The 17,406-nt window shown below is 45.1% G+C and overlaps 1 protein-coding gene across 1 annotated transcript; it reads left to right on the top strand.

Moving 5' to 3' along the window:
* Nucleotides 1–4,253: 4,253 nt before the first annotated feature.
* On the top strand, nt 4,254–17,406 carry LOC148105848 (ribonuclease inhibitor-like). The gene is made up of 5 exons (XM_087830807.1): nt 4,254–4,318; nt 4,723–4,899; nt 9,881–10,075; nt 16,465–16,629; nt 17,305–17,406. The coding sequence occupies exons 1-5, from the start codon at nt 4,254–4,256 to the stop codon at nt 17,312–17,314; spliced, it is 612 nt and encodes a 203-aa protein (XP_087686933.1). The 3' UTR covers nt 17,315–17,406.

Raw genomic sequence — 17,406 nt, 5'->3', positions numbered from 1 at the left:
TGCTTCAGTGCGAAAATTGTGACTTTAAACTGAACGGCGCACCCTGGTGGCAACGCGGTTCAGAATGAAAAATGAAATGGCTTTTGAGGGGCTTGGAAAGTTTAAAAAGTCTTGAAATTTGGCGCACCCCTCCAATGTGATTAAGGCTTTATTGTTATGTGATCATTTTCATTGAATAGCGCAAAATGGCTCCGCAGCACCCCCTACAAAATTTCAAAACATCAGCCCCTGCTCTGTGTTTTATCTATGAGTCTGAAACCTGGTAACCTTATGGAAGATATCAAGATGTACTAAAAAGTCTCTTGGAGCAATATCCCAAATCCAACAGGAAGTCAGCCATTTTAAAATTAATGTGTAATTTTGGCGACATTTTTCCCTCTTTTCAGGCACCGTACTTTGACAAACTCCTCCAAGGGATTTCGTCAGATTGACACGATCTCCAGTGCGTGGAATCTAAAGACCTTTGTGATGTTAAATTGCGAAGCTTTTTACGTTCAGGGAAACGGGATGGAAATGGCGGCACGTGGAGATTCAATCACTCGTCAGAAAGCAGTAATCTGCTGTCACTCAAAAACACAATGTCCAATGTCTCCCAAACGTCGCAGGTGTGATGAGACTCGAGCTCGGAAATGTTTGTTATGCCATTTGTCAGTAATGGTTAGAGCGCCACCTAGTGGGATGACTATAATCATGGTTGAATGAGATGAAATGTTAGCTGGTGGTTAAATGCATGAATTCCATCAATGTGACATCAGATCGGACATGCTGGTTTTAGGTGTTGGGCGTGGCTCGACGTGATGGGGTGCGAGGGCCCTCATAACGCTGCTTGCAGCTTTAATTATTATTATTTTTCACCGAAATGAATTGCCTTTTTGAGGGCTTTAACATGCTCAAAAACTCATGAAATTTTGCACACATGTCAGGTCTGGTGAAAAATTTTTTATTTTAATTGTTTTACATATGAGCACTGGGAAATGGCTCTAGAGCGCCACCTATGCCTTGTGAAATGCAGCCCTACGACCACATCGTTTGAGCTACATGTATGAAATCTGGCACACATATGTATCATGCCAAGACAAACAAAAAAGTCTGTGGGCCCATTGACGCAAGTCCAATAGGAAGTCCGCAATTTAGAAGTGAAGGTGACATTTTGGCTCTAATTTTACCATTTCCATGCCTCGAACTTTTTCGAACTCCTCCTTGGGATTTGGTCATATAAGCTTCATCTTTGGTCAGTGTCAACTACACAGCTGGGCCATGTTAAATTGCGTAGCTTTTGAGTTTTCACGATACGGTGAGGCCGTGGCGCCATGGCGAATTTTGATGACTCGCCATGAAAATCTTATTGCCTCTCATTCCCTCATACATTGTCAGATCTGGACCAAACAGCACACATATGATAAGGCTCCTCCCCTGAACATATTTCCACTGCCATATTTGACATCAGGGACAGCGCCACCTAGTGGGAACAGGAAATGTCATGTTTTACACTTTGGGGTACAGTATTGTGATGGGTGACATCTGCAGCCTCAAATTTCTCCAGGAAAGCCTTAAGGAATTGGACTTGGGTTACAGTGAAAACTGTGAGTTTTCGCGAAAGGGTGTGACCCCGAATGCATGGTGAACTTTGATGTCTCGCCATGAAGAAACAAATTAGTATAACTCAATGAAATTCAGTCTGATCAGTACCAGCCTTTACAGGCATGATGTCAGACCCGCCCTGAACAGATTGATGTCCCCATTGTCAGCAATTCGTGGAGCGCCACCTAGTGGCAACAGGAAATGTCATGGCTTTAATTTTGTTGTACTGATTTTCACAGGTTCATCGTGGACACCTCAAAAGCGGTGAATATCACCATCAGTCCCTCATGATGCTTCACTGCGAAAATTGTGACTTTAAACTTAACGGCGCACCCTGGTGGCAACGCGGTTCAACATGAAAGATGAAGTGGCTTTTGAGGGGCTTGGAAAGTTTAAAAAGTCTTGAAATTTGGCGCACACCTCCAATGTGCTCAAGGCTTTGTTGTTATGTGATCATTTTCATTGAATAGGGCGAAATGGCTCCACAGCGCCCCCTACAAAATTTCAAAACAACAGCCCTTCTCTGTGTTTCATCTATGAGTCTGAAACCTGGTAAGCTTATGGAAGATATCAAGATGTACAAAAAAGTCTCTTGGAGCAATATCCCAAATCCAACAGGAAGTCAGCCATTTTACAATTAATGTGTAATTTTGGCGACATTTTCCCCTCCTTTCAGGCCTCATACTTTGACGAACTCCTCCAAGGGATTTCATCATATTTAACCATTCTCCAGTGTGTGGCATCTAAAGATCTTTGTGATGTTAAATTGCGAAGCTTTTTACGTTCATGGAAACGGGGTGGTCATGGCGGCACGTGGAGATTCAATCACTCGTCAGAAAGCAGTAATCTGCTGTCACTCAAAAACACAAAGTCCAATCTCTCCCAAAGGTCACAGGCGTGATGAGACTCGAGCTCAGAAATGTTTGTTATGCCATTTGTCAGTAATGGTTAGAGCGCCACCTAGTGGGACGACTATAATCATGATTGAATGAGATGAAATGTTAGCTGGTGGTTAAATGCATGAATTCCATCAATGTGACATCAGATCGGACGTGCTGGTTTTAGGTGTTGGGCGTGGCTCGACACACCGGGGTGCGAGGGCCCTCATAACGCTGCTTGCAGCTTTAATTTTGTTTGGTTTCTGAGGAAAATGATTCAATAACTTGTTGCTAATACACAACATTTCATCATATTTCCTCATAACCCTCTTTTGTCTTACCATTTGAATCCCATTTGAATTTGCAATAAAGGATCCACAGAGTTTGGTGACAATAATGACAGTAGATGTTTGTGTGAAAGTGCTGGAAGCAAATTAGTGTGTGATGTTCTTTCAGTGTTGCACTTTGTAGACGCTCCCTGAGCACTGGTCTCAAAGCCAGCTGCACATAGGCTGTGTCCCAATTTAGGGTCTGCACGCTTGAAGTACGCGCACTATGCGTACTATGTACGGTGCGTACTATAAGTACGAGAACTGCGGAAGTGAGAGGCTTTTGAAATGGGACGGTCTAGCCTTCGTCGTGCTTCTCAGGTTGCCTAGCAACCATGATACTAACCGCGAGAAACGTTACATACAGCTTTGTGTTTCCCTCAGCCTATGGTCAAATATATATATATAAATAACATGTTTGTTATATATAACAAACAACAACACCCAGCACGCCCCTGCGGGCGGTTAATCCTTCAAGCTCAGGTCCTCTACCAGAGGGCTGGGAGCTTGAGGGTCCTGCGCAGTATCTTAGCTGTTCCCAGGACTGCGCTCTTCTGGACAGAGATCTCCGATGTTATTCTCGGGATCTGCTGGAGCCACTCGCCTAGCTTGGGAGTCACCGCACCTAGTGCTCCGATTACCACGGGGACCACCGTTACCTTAACCCTCCACATCCTCTCGAGCTCTTCTCTGAGCCCTTGGTATTTCTCCAGCTTCTCGTGTTCCTTCTTCCTGATATTGCTGTCATTTGGAACCGCTACATCGATCACTACGGCCGTCTTCTTCTGTTTGTCTACAACCACTATGTCCGGTTGGTTAGCCACCACCATTTTGTCTGTCTGTATCTGGAAATCCCACAGGATCTTAGCTCGGTCATTCTCCACCACCCTTGGGGGCATTTCCCATTTAGACCTCGGGACTTCCAGGTTATACTCGGCACAGATGTTCCTGTACCACTTGGTTATGGCGTTCCATGTCTGCCTTGCCTGCTAGCATCTTGCACCCTGCTGTTATGTGCTGGATTGTCTCAGGGGCATCTTTACACAGCCTGAATCTGGGGTCTTGCCTGGTGTGATAGACCCCAGCCTCTATGGATCTTGTACTCAGAGCTTGTTCTTGTGCTTGCATGATTAGTGCCTCTGTGCTATCTTTCAGTCCAGCTTTGTCCAGCCACTCCTCTATCTGCCGGTGGTACATATAGTGCAGGGGCCTGTCCTTCCATTATGGTTCCACGTCTCCCTCCTCTTTCTTGGGTTTCTGCTGCCTGAGGTATTCACTCAGCACTCGGTCAGTTGGGGCCATTTTCCCAATGTATTCTTGGATGTTCGTTGTCTCATCCTGGACTGTGGTGCTGACACTCACCAGTCCCCGGCCCCCTTCCTTCCGCTTAGCGTACAGCCTAAGGGTGCTGGACATGGGGTGAAACCCTCCATGCATGGTAAGGAGCTTTCGTCTCTTTATGTCAATGGCTTCTATCTCCTCCTTTGGCCAACTTATTACCCCAGCTGGGTACCTGATCACAGGCAGGGCGTAGGTGTTGGACTTTCCTGACCCTCTGCAGGTACTTGGTGGTTGCAGCTTTCCTAGAAGCCTCTTCATGGTTCCCATTCGCCTGCGAGATCCCCAGGTACTTGTAACTGTCCTCTATGTCTGCAATGTTGCCTTCTGGTAGCTCGATCCCCTCAGTTCTGACTACCTTCCCTCTCTTTGTTATCATCCGACTACACTTCTCCAACCCGAATGACATCCTGATGTCATTGCTGTATATCCTGGTAAATCCTCTTGTTGTGTTTGTTGTTTTTGCTGTTTAGAGTTTCCATTTTCTAAACTTCTACATTCTGAACCTTCTTCAGCTCTGAACAGATGATGAAACACTGAATGATTTCAAGCTCACACTTTTTCTAATAAACTTACATCTTTCATTCTTTACAAAGATTGTGGGACTGTGGTTTGTCAAACATCAGCTGTGATTATCTGGCAGCAGCACTGAAGTCCAACCCCTCCCATCTGAGAGAGCTGGACCTGAGTAACAACGACAACCTGCAGGATTCAGGAGTGAAGCATCTGTGTGGTTTCCTGAAGAGTCCAGGATGTGGACTTGAAACTCTGAGGTCAGTCAGCATGTTTTAGTTGTGCTGAGATTAATATGATGTGAAAGTTGTGCTGACACTAAACTGCAGACATCAGGCTAATATTATACTGATCCACACTGAGGATCTTCATGGTAAAGTCTGTTTTCTTCTTCTCTGGTTTAGTCCATTGACTGCAGCAGAACAATGTTCACATTTCAAACAGTAATACTCAACGTATGGTCTGCGGCCTGCCCACCTTTCCTGATTCAGAGAGAGGGGAGCCTGATTAACTGTGTAGTGTTCTTCCTCACAGTTCTAAGTATCAGACACAACAATGAATAATCCACAGCTGACTGTCTTTAGCAGGTCAAAGATCACGACACACAGCAGACAGTGGGAAATATTATAATTCTGATCATTTACAAGCACATATCCATATGTATAAAAACAAAGCTGACACTGTGAGACATGATCAGAGGTGTGATCATCACAGCAGAGGCCACAGAGTCACTGAGGATCAAACAGAAAAACAGGCAGGCTTTTTATAGCAGATAACCTTCAAAATATTCTGCAGTCGATCAAAAACTGTGTGAAAGTGCTGGAAGAAAATTAGTGTGTGATGTTCTTTCAGTGTTGCACTTTGTAGACACTCCGTGAGCACTGGTCTCACAGCCAGCTTCACATAGGGACCAGTGTTGTTAGTCCAAGTCAGAAGATGACTTGTTGGAATGAAAATGAGCTTGTAGTTTGTCTGCTTTAATAATGTGACTGGAAAAAGGTGTTGGACTTCAAATATGTCCATTTCTTTCACACTTCACCATTAAAAGTAAAGCCATGTAGTTCCCAGAAGCAAAAACATGACTTTTTCAAGTCTTTGTCCTGTTTTTATGATAAATGTACGACTTTAATGTGAAAAAGTGAAACATTCAGAATTTTTTCTCTTGTTGTGTTTGTTTGAAGCTCCTTCCTGTTTGCTTCAGCTGTTTGGAGTTTCCATTTTCTAAACTTCTACATTCTGAACCTTCTTCAGCTCTGAACTGATGATGAAACACTGAATAATTTCAAGCTCACACTTTGTCTAATAAACTTAAATCTTTCATTCTTTATACAGATCGGTGAGCTGTGATCTGTCAGAGATCAGCTGTGATTATCTGGCAGAAGCACTGAAGTCCAACCCCTCCCATCTGAGAGAGCTGGACCTGAGTAAAAACAACCTACAGGATTCAGGAGTGAAGCATCTGTGTGGTTTTCTGGAGAGTCCAGGATGTGGACTTGAAACTCTAGGGTCAGTCAGCATGTTTTAGTTGTGCTGAGATGAATATGATGTGAAAGTTGTGCTGACACTAAACTGCAGTCATCAGGCTGATATTATACTGATCCACAATGAGGATCTTCATGGTAAAGTCTGTTTTCTTCTTCTCTGGTTTAGTCCATTGACTGCAGCAGAACAATGTTCACATTTCAAACAATGATACTCAACGTATGGCCCGCGGCCCACAAGCAACCTGCCCAGCTTTCCTGATTCAGAGAGAGGGGACCCTGATTAGCTGTGTAGTGTTCTTCCTCACAGTTCTAAGTATCAGACACAACAATGAATAATCAACAGCTGACTGTCTCTAGCAGGTCAAAGGTCACGGCACACAGCAGACAGTGGGAAATATTATAATTCTGATCCTTTATCAGCACATGTCCATATGTATCAAAACAAAGTTGACACTGTGAGACTTGATCAGAGGTGTGATCATCACAGCAGAGGCCTTTGTGTCAAAGTCACTGAGGGTCAAACAGAAAAACATGAAGCAGATTTTCCTGTTCTGGCTTTTTATAGCAGATATCCTTCTAAATATTATGCAGTCGATCAAAAACTGAAGAAAACCATGAATCAACATGTGAACGTGACCTGATGCTGCTGAAGTGAAGCAAAGTTACAGAGGTTTGATTACAGACACAGCTGAGAGTTTGTAATCTGTCATCATTTTAAAAGGTTTAAATTTCTTCAGTATTGAACAGCAGAAATGAGGCTTTGTTTTCAGAGGCCGAACACAACAGCAGACTGGTGCGTAATAAGCAGAGAATAATCCAGAAAAAAGATTTTTGAAGGTAAACTGTTCTTGATGTACATTGAGAGAGAGACAGAGCTGTGCAGGAAGTAAACATCAAAGTCAGAGAGAATTCATGACGATGTTCATCAAACGTAAAGCGTAGTTTGGATCTTGTTTTGCTGCTGGTTCAGTCAGTTTTGGTTGGAGACAGATGAAACCTGCAGCTTCAGGATCTGTGAGCTGTCCACTTTCAGCCCCGATGGCGTGTCCGTGTACGTGCCGTCGAGTGAACGATCCACGCTCTGTGTTTCCATCTTTGTGTGTTTAGCTGCTCTCATTTACTGTTTTATCTGTTTGGTTGTTGTTGAAATACTTTTGGGAGCTTTAACCTGAGATTCTGGCAAAATACATTTATATTAAAAATCGATTCAGGATTGAATGAATCAACATCGCTTTATTCAAATTAAAACCATTTAAACAGGAAAATCCATTTTCCTACACCCGCCTCTAATGCTGGGTAATGTCAGCTGGTCCATGTGCAGCTGGCTGTTAGGCTCAGGGAGCGTCTACAAAGTGCAACACTGAAAGAACATCATCCATGAATATTGAGTAATAACTGGACTCTCATACAGCGAGACTCAAATGCCTTTAAACATCAGCTTATCCTGCTGATCCAAGTCCAACACTAAGTTTGTAAAAACGTGTTTGTCAATCATTTTGTTTGGTTTCTGAGGAAACCCCCTGAGGGGGTTTGGAAGCGTATCTGTAACCGGAAGGTCGCTGGTTCGATCCCCGTGCTCTCTGTCCTGGTCGTTGTGTCCTTGGGCAAGACACTTTACCCTACCGCCTACTGGTGTTAGCCAGAGGGGCCGATGGCACGATATGGCAGTCTCGCTTCTGTCAGTCTGCCCCAGGGCAGCTGTGGCTACAACCGTTGCTTGCCTCCACCAGTGTGTGAATGCGAGAGTGAATGAATAGTGGCATTGTAAAGCACTTTGGGTGCCTTGAAAAGTGCTATATAAATCCAATCCATTATTATTATTATTATTATTAAAATGATTCTCTCTTGCTCTCGGCGAAGGCGGTTGCACTTTTCTCATCCTCCTGCTCTCCCTTAGCTTCCCTGCTTAGCCTCTTGTGTCCTTGTCTAGTCTCGTGTTTTTTGTATTACATTTCCCTGGAACACTCTCTCACAGTCCTTTCTCTAAAACCTAAAAGAGGAATTAAGGATTTGATCAGATGGTCCCTGAATGCAATTGACACCCTTTTCTCAATGAGAAGTATGGGCTCGGGTGAGCTTGAGTGCTGAAGATATCTACCTATTCGGAACCATGATAACAGGGTTCTTGCTGATCGGAGCTGGCTTGGCCCTGGCTTATCGAAGAATTAAGAAAGCAGAACCGGCTGTTCAAACCCCCACAAGGCTGCCCGCTGGGATTGAAACGATGGGACGAAGCGTGAGTTTCTGAAAAAGATCTCATTGAGTGCAGCACAGATAACATCTTAGAGAAGCTTACGGCTGCCGTGAATACTCAGAACAAGACCTCTGAGTGCAAACTGGATTACATCTGGAGGGGCTCGCTCGGAATAACACCTCTGAGCGCAAATTTGATCACATCTTGGAGAAGCTCACTGCGGTCGTGAGTTCTCAGAATCAGCTCTTTGAGCACAAGAATGACAACATCACAGAGCGTATGTTTGATAACATCATGGGGAAGCTCACGGCTCTCCAACGGGAGATTGAGAGACCAGTGTTGGACTGTTAGAGCAGCTTTGAAATGCATATGAGTTGTTCGCACTAAAGTAAAAACCACCATCACTTCATGCGGATACCCCTATGGCGCCAGCTGCGGTCTCAAGGCTGGAGCTGAACAGAAAACCCTGATAACAGACTGTGTTTAGACTATTCTTCCCATTCTATTCAAGCCCACCTGGGTTGGCTGGAAGACTGTTTACTTAGCCTGGCAGGGCGAAGGACACTGTCTCAGCTGAAATCTGGACATACACACACACGCACACAGACATATACACATGCAGATAAACACTCATCCCCCCTCCCCCTTCAAACGCCTTCGACGCTCATGCCCTTCCGATGCTGACGGTGGATCAAGGAGACTAGCGCATAAGCTGCAGGCCCGGATGTACCGTCTGTTTCTTTGGTGTATTAAGAGTTTTTTCATGTGCTATGTGCAGAGGTGTTTTTTTCTGGTCTCAAACTGATCTCCCTGTTGGAGCTCAGTCTGGGGGGAGTTTTTTTCTCCTTATCTTTCCTCATGTTGTGCTTTTTCCATGTTATACCCCTCTGACCTGTCTTCCCTATGTGATGTTTGTGTAATGTATGTATGGTCAGACGGGTAAGACGGCGCTGGCAGGGCTGGCAGCCTTAACCCAATTTCCCCCGGGATGAATAAAGTATGATCAATAAATCAATCAATGATTCAATAACTTGCTGCTAATACACAACATTTTATCATATTTCCTCATAACGCTCTTTTGTCTGACCATTTGAATCCCATTTGAATTTGCAATAAAGGATCCACAGAGTTTGGTGACAATACTGACAGTAGATGTTTGTGTGAAAGTGCTGGAAGCAAATTAGTGTGTGATGTTCTTTCGGTGTTGCACTTTGTACACGGTCCCTGAGCACTGGTCTCACAGCCAGTTGCACATAAAGACCAGTGTTGTTAGTCCAGGTCAGAAGATGACTTGTTGGAATGAAAATGAGCTTGTAGTTTGTCTGCTTTAATAATATGACTGGAAAAAGGTGTTGGACTTCAAATATGTCCATTTCTTTCACACTTCACCTTTAAAAGTGAAGCCTTGTGGTTCCTGGAAGGAAAAACACGACTTTTTCAAGTCTTTGTCCTGTTTTTATGATAAATGTACGACTTTAATGTGAAACATTCAGATGATGAAACACTGAATGATTTCAGCTCACACTTTGTCTAATAAACTTACATCTTTCATTCTTTATACAGATTGAAGCACTGTGGTTTGTCAAAGATCAGCTGTGATTATCTGGCAGCAGCACTGAAGTCCAACCCCTCCCATCTGAGAGAGCTGGACCTGAGTAACAACTACAACCTGCAGGATTCAGGAGTGAAGCATCTGTGTGGTTTTCTGGAGAGTCCAGGATGTGGACTTGAAACTCTGAGGTCAGTCAGCATGTTTTAGTTGTGCTGAGATGAATATGATGTGAAAGTTGTGCTGACACTAAGCTGCAGACATCAGGCTGATATTATACTGATCCACACTGAGGACCTTCATGGTAAAGTCTGTTTTCTTCTTCTCTTATTTTGTCCATTGACTGCAGCAGAACAATGTTCACATTTCAAACAGTGTTACTCAACGTATGGCCCGCGGCCCACACGCGGTCTGCCCACCTTTCCTGATTAAGAGAGAGGGGATCCTGATTAACTGTGTAGTGTTCTTCCTCACAGCTCTAAGTATCAGACACAACAATGAATAATCCACAGCTTACTCTCTTTAGCAGGTCAAAGGACACGGCACACAGCAGACAGTGGGAAATATTATAATTCTGATCATTTATCCGCACATATCCATATGTATAAAAACAAAGCTGACACTGTGAGACTTAATGAGAGGTGTGATCATCACAGCAGAGGCCTTTGTGTCAAAGTCACTGAGGATCAAACAGAAACACATGAAGCAGATTTTCCTCTTCTGGCTTTTTATATTCAATTCAATTCAATTCAATTTTATTTATATAGCGCCAAATCACAACAAATGTCGCCTCAAGGCGCTTCATAGATACAGAGAAAAGCCCAACAATCATATGACCCCCTATGAGCAAGCACTTTGGCGACAGTGGGAAGGAAAAACTCCCTTTTAACAGGAAGAAACCTCCGGCAGAACCAGGCTCAGGGAGGGACGGCCATCTGCTGCGACCGGTTGGGGTGAGAAAAGGAAGACAGGATAAAGACATGCTGTGGAAGAGAGACAGAGATTAATAACAGATACGATTCAATACAGAGAGGTCTGTTAATACATAGTGAGTGAGAAAGGTGACTGGAAAGGAAAAACTCAATGTGTCATTGGAATCCCCCGGCAGCCTACATCTATTGCAGCATAACTAAGGGAGGATTCAGGGTCACCTGGTCCAGCCCTAACTATATGCTTTAGCAAAAAGGAAGGTTTTAAGCCTAATCTTAAAAGTAGAGATAGTGTCTGTCTCCTGAATCCAAACTGGAAGCTGGTTCCACAGAAGAGGGGCCTTAAAACTGAAGGCTCTCCCTCCCATTCTACTTTTAAATACTCTAGGAACAACAAGTAGGCCTGCAGAGCGAGAGCGAAGTGCTCTAATAGGGTGATATGGTACTACAAGGTCATTAAGATAAGATGGGGCCTGATTATTTAAGACCTTGTATGTGAGGAGCAGGATTTTGAATTCAATTCTGGATTTAACAGGAAGCCAATGAAGGGAAGCCAAAACAGGAGAAATATGCTCTCTCTTTCTAGTCCCTGTCAGTACTCTTGCTGCAGCATTTTGGAATAACTGAAGGCTTTTCAGTGAGTTTTTTGGACATCCTGATAATAATGAATTGCAGTAGTCCAGCCTGGAAGTAATAAATGCATGAACTAGTTTTTCAGCGTCACTCTGAGACAGGATATTTCTAATTTTAGAGATGTTGCGCAAATGGAAGAACGCAGTCTTACATATTTGTTTAATATGTGCGTTGAAGGACATGTCCTGGTCAAAAATGACTCCAAGGTTCCTCACAGTGTTACTGGAGGCCAAGGTAATGCCATCCAGAGTAAGAATCTGGTTAGATACCATATTTCTAAGCTTTTCAGCGCCGAGTACAATGACCTCAGTTTTATCTGAGTTAAGAAGCAGAAAGTTAGTGGCCATCCAAGTCTTTATGTATTTAAGACATTCCTGCAGTTTAACTAATTGGTGTGTGTTATCTGGCTTCATGGACAGATAGAGCTGGGTGTCATCTGCATAGCAGTGAAAATGTGGACTTGAAACTCTGAGGTCAGTCAGCATGTTTTAGTTGTGCTGAGATGAATATGATGTGAAAGTTGTGCTGTGTTTATTTTGAAGGTTATAGCAGATAACCTTCAAAATATTCTGCATTCCATCAAAAACTGAAGCAAACCATGAATCAACATGTGAACATGACCTGATGCTGCTGAAGTGAAGCAAAGTTACAGAGGTTTGATTACAGACACAGCTGAGAGTTTGTAATCTGTCTTCATTTTAAATTTCTTCAGTATTGAACAGCAGAAATGAGGCTTTGTTTTCGGAGGCCGACAGCAGTGAACACAACAGCAGACTGGTGCGTAATAAGCAGTGAATAATGCAGAAAACAGATTTTTGAAGGTAAACTGTTCTTGAAGTACACTGAGAGAGAGAGAGCTGTGCAGGAAGTAAACGTCACAGTCAGAGAGAATTCATGACGATGTTCATCAAACGTAAAGCGTAGTTTGGATCTTGTTTTGCTGCTGGTTCAGTCAGTTTTGGTTGGAGACAGATGAAACCTGCAGCTTCAGGATCTGTGAGTGTGGCGAGAATAAGGCACAGCTGGACGCTGGCGGGAGCGCTGGCGGGAGCGGCACGTCCACCGCTGGCGTGAGCGGCTCCGGCAGCCCCTCCCGTGACTCCTCTTCCTCCAGCCGGCGCAGACCCTCGCGCGCCTCGTCTGCCGCCTCCGGTTGGAGCGGCTCATCCCCCGCTTCCTCATGACCCACCTCTGGGGGTGGCGCCCAGGCCCAGAGCAGCGCCGCCAGCTCCCCAATCCTTTCCAGGTGGCGTTCGGACTGGTCCTGCAGCTCTTCCTGCTGGCGACGCACCTCCGCCGCCTGCTCCCGCTGGGCGGCCACCATTTCGGCCACCCTCTGGGCCAGCTCCTCCATTTCCTGGCTCCGATACGGACCCGCCGTGCTACCTCCCGGGTTTTGGCACCAATGTGGCGAGAATAAGGCACGGAGTATCCTTCAGAGCCATTTTATTTAATATCTCACCACCACCCAACACCAACCCCTGAGTCCCCGTGTTTTAACACGGCGGGCGTGATTGCGGATGCCGTGCAGGTGCGTCCGCACGGCACCGCAGACCACGCCCCACCACACACCCTCATCGCCCGATTGAGGCCGGGGAGTCATCCGGCTGAACCTACTCCCCCACCCCACCGGTTCCCAACCTTGGAACAGAGCAAAGTCCCTTGCGGAGGCCACCCACACCTCAAATGGCGGCGAGCCTTGTCCAGGGGTCGGCCACGCCTCCAGCAGCAGCGGTGAAACTGGTCCGGAGGCTGGCTACCTGGCAAGCGGGCACGACCCCGCCGGCCCCGGGAGGGGCTCACTACCAGGCGCATCTGAGGCTACGGGGCAGCTCGGTCCTCGACCTCGGCACAGGTCGAGCAGGCTCCCCTGGCACGGGGACCGCCATCTCCCCTCCCGGTTTCTCCACCTCTTCCAGCTGGAGCGGCTCGTCTACCGCTGGCGGGAGCGGCTCGTCCACCTCTGGCGGGAGCGCCGGCGGGAGCGTTGGCGGGAGCGCTGGCGGGAGCAGCTCGTCCACCGCTGGCTGGAGCGCCGGCTGCTGAGGTGCCTCACGCGGCTCCTCCACCGCTTCCTCGGGACACACCTCTGGGGGTGGCGCCCAGGTCCAGAGCAGCGCCGCCAGCTCCCCAATCCTTTCCAGGTGGCGCTCGGACTGGTCCTGCAGCTCTTCCTGCTGGCGACGCACCTCCGCCGCCTGCTCCCGCTGGGCGGCCGCCATTTCGGCCACTCCCTGGGCCAGCTCCTCCATTTCCTGGCTCCGATACGGACCCGCCGTGCTGCATCCCGGGTTTCGGCACCAATGTGGCGAGAATAAGGCATGGCGGGGCCACGGAGTATCGTTCAGAGCCATTTTATTTAATATCTCACCACCACCCAACACCAACCCCTGAGTCCCCGTGTTTTAACACGGCGGGCGTGATTGCGGATGCCGTGCAGGTGCGTCCACATGACACCGCAGACCACGCCCCACCACAGTGAGCTGTCCACTTTCAGCCCCGACGGCGTGTCGTCGAGTGAACGATCCACGCTCTGTGTTTCCATCTTTGTGTGTTTAGCTGCTCTCATTTACTGTTTTATCTGTTTGGTTGTGGTTGAAATACTTTTGGGAACTTAAACCTGAGATTCTGGCAAAATACATTTATATTAAAAATCGATTCAGGATTGAATGAATCAACATCGCTTTATTCAAATTAAAACCATTTAAACAGGAAAATCCTTTTTTTTTACACCCGCCTCTAATGCTGGGTAATGTCAGCTGGTCCATGTGCAGCTGGCTGTGAGGCTCAGGGAGCGTCTACAAAGTGCAACACTGAAAGAACATCATCCATAAATATTGAGTAATAACTGGACTCTCATACAGTGAGACTCAAATGCCTTTAACCCTTTAAGACCTACCATAGAACCAAGTCCACCAGAGCTTATATTATATTTTTACATGTTGTAGTTCCATATTATGGAGCATTTCAAGTTGATATACATCAATACAACTGTTACAGCCCAAATCTTAATAATATGTATGCATTACGTCCATAGTAACTACATAAATTGCAAAGAAGTGCAAGAAACTACAAAAAAATTGAAAATCGTCTTTGTTTTTTAACATATATTTCTAGTTAGAGAAATTTAACAGGCTTATACCTCAAAATTGTAAATACAAAAAAGTTGCACAAAATAGTTTCCTGTCACGGGTAATGGAAAAATACGGACTCAGTCGCGGAGCTCTGGATGCAAAGTACACAGTGTGTTTATTTACAGTGTCCAAAAACAGTTTCAAAACACAAAGTGACGTGCAAAGTCCAACAGTGATCTTCTCCAAACTCCCAGTGGTGCGCAGGTGAGTTTCCAATGTGACATCCAAGTGTATGTTCTCCTCCAATAGCTTAACCCCGCGGGCTCCTTTTCTCCAACATCCAGCTCTGTATCTTTTCCTCCTGCAAATGTGAAGAAAAAAAAAAAAACACCAGGTGAGGAGGCTAGCCGGCTAAAACCAAGCTACAAGTCAAAAAACACTTTTTACTACCGAGCTTCAAGTACAATACAGCATCGACTGCCATCTGGACACACAGTTAAATACCTCAGCCCACAACGAAGGATGATCAGTGACAGCTGGGTGGCAAATTAGGTGCAGGTGTGTCAGCCACTGGGTAGAGGAGGAGGAGAGACAGAGAAAAACACACATTCACACAGGCAGGTCGCCCCGGGAAGGACCGTCCGACCATGACAGTTTCCCACCACAGGAAATTTATTTTGAGTGTCTTCATAGTTTTATTTTTGAAATGCAGGATGCAGGAAATGCAGGAAAAACGAAAATACATATTATAATGCAAATTTGCAAAAAAAAACAGCATATGCATCAAAATAAACTATTTCCAGCAGTGCAATTTGACTTCTAAGCATCCCAGAAATGACACAGAAAGTCATAAAGTCAAACATAACCTTTAAAAACACCAGTATATGCTTGAAGGACCTGAAGGTAAAAAACTACATTTCCGCAAAAATGACAGTCACTTCTGGTTTCTGGCAGATAATGGCGGACATGCGATAGTTCGCGCTGATGTCTATTCCAACGTAGGAAGTGTTACAAGCAGCTGATCGGATCGTGTGTTTCTGGAACATTATGTTTTTGTTGCTGCAAGTGCTTTTTATGCAGTTTTTGCAAAGCCATATGTGGAAGGAAACTGTGACTTAGGACAAGCTGATGGCATAAGATGTAATTACAACTCCTCCGGTTTCATATGCAAAAAAAATTATATTGCTAGCTTATGTGGTTGCAGTGCTACTGGGATTTAAAAATAGTTAAGCAAAACGGAGCGTGCCCGCTCCTACCGGCATTAGAGGGTTAAACATCAGCTTATCCTGCTGATCCAAGTCCAACACTGAGTTTGTAAAAACATGATTGTCAGTCATTTTGTTTGGTTTCTGAGGAAAATGATTCAATAACTTCCTGCTAATACACAACATTTCATCATATTTCCTCATTACCCTCTTTTGTCTGACCATTTGAATTTGCAATAAAGGATCCACAGAGTTTGGTGACAATAATGACAGTAGATGTTTGTGTGAAAGTGCTGGAAGCAAATTAGTGTGTGATGTTCTTTCAGTGTTGCTCTTTGTAGACGGTCCCTGAGTACTGGTCTCACAGCCAGCTGCACAAAGAGACCAGTGTTGTTAGTCCAGGTCAGAAGATGACTTGTTGGAATGAAAATGAGCTTTCACATTTCTTTCTTTCACACTTCACCTTTAAAAGTGAAGCCTTGTGGTTGCTGGAAGGAAAAACACGACTTTTTCAAGTCTTTGTCCTGTTTTTATGATAAATGTACGACTTTAATGTGAAACATTCAGAGTTTTTTCTCTTGATGTGTTTGTTTGAAGCTGCTTCCTATTGCCTTCAGCTGTTTGGAGTTTCCATTTTCTAAACTTCTACATTCTGAACTTTCTTCAGCTCTGAACAGATGATGAAACACTGAATGATTTCAAACTCACACTTTGTCTAATAAACTTACATCTTTCATTCTTTATACAGATCGGGGAGCTGTGGTTTGTCAGAGATCAGCTGTGATTATCTGGCAGCAGCGCTGAAGTCCAACCCCTCCCATCTGAGACAGCTGGACCTGTACGGAAACAACCTGAAGGATCCAGATTTGAAGCAGCTGTCTGATCTTCAGCAGAGTCCAGACTACAGATTGGAGACTCTGAGGTCAGTAGAGTGATGGAGTGAGTGGGTGGTGCTGTCAGCAGTATTGTACTAAACACAGTCAGTATGAAACAAAGATCCAGTGTTTCCTGTAAAGCTGCAGCTTCTCAGTCAAGATGTGAGAGGAGAACGGATACAGGCTTCAGGATTGGACACAAACACTTCCTGTTTCTCACCTTTATGGTCACCATAGTAACAGCTGACACGCTCTGATAAAACGCTGTCAATAGCCAATCAGCTCTCTGAACAAAGCAGCACGCAGACCAATGACTGCATTCATTTCCAAGTTTAAAGCAGTGAAGAACACAGTCTGTAGGTGAGGAAGAATTTAGTGAGAGCAGATGTTTGGATGGAATTCCTCCAGTTAACAGCTGGAACCGTCCATCTGGATTGTTGGGCTTGTTGTTGGGGTTCCTACAGAGCTCAGAGTGGACACACCAAGGTTGTTCTAATGAATGAAAGTCCAAACTCAAACTAGGAGTGAAAAACATTTTCATCAATTTCAATAAAAATCCAAAGATTAGAAAAAGTGAAGCAACAATGAGTCCTAGTACAGTCCGCGCACTGAAGTCCCTGCTGCTCTTTATACTGGATGTGCTGCATCACTGACTGACAGCTGATGAAGAGTCTCTGGAAACACTCGTTTATCTCCTCTGCTCTTCCTTCTTCTCTCTGCAGGTGGAGGTGATGATGGTAAACAGGACGGTGTGTGTGCTGAGAGAGGAGGAGCTGTGTCCTGATGATCCAGAGAGGTTGAAGCAGCAGCAGCTTGTGTGTAGA

The sequence above is a fragment of the Neolamprologus brichardi genome, chromosome 3, assembly GCF_056152115.1.
Source record: "Neolamprologus brichardi isolate AB-2024 chromosome 3, ASM5615211v1, whole genome shotgun sequence".
Lineage (NCBI taxonomy): Eukaryota > Metazoa > Chordata > Actinopteri > Cichliformes > Cichlidae > Neolamprologus > Neolamprologus brichardi.
The sequence above is the reverse complement of the archived record's forward strand: the minus strand, read 5'-3'. Positions and strand labels throughout refer to the sequence as shown.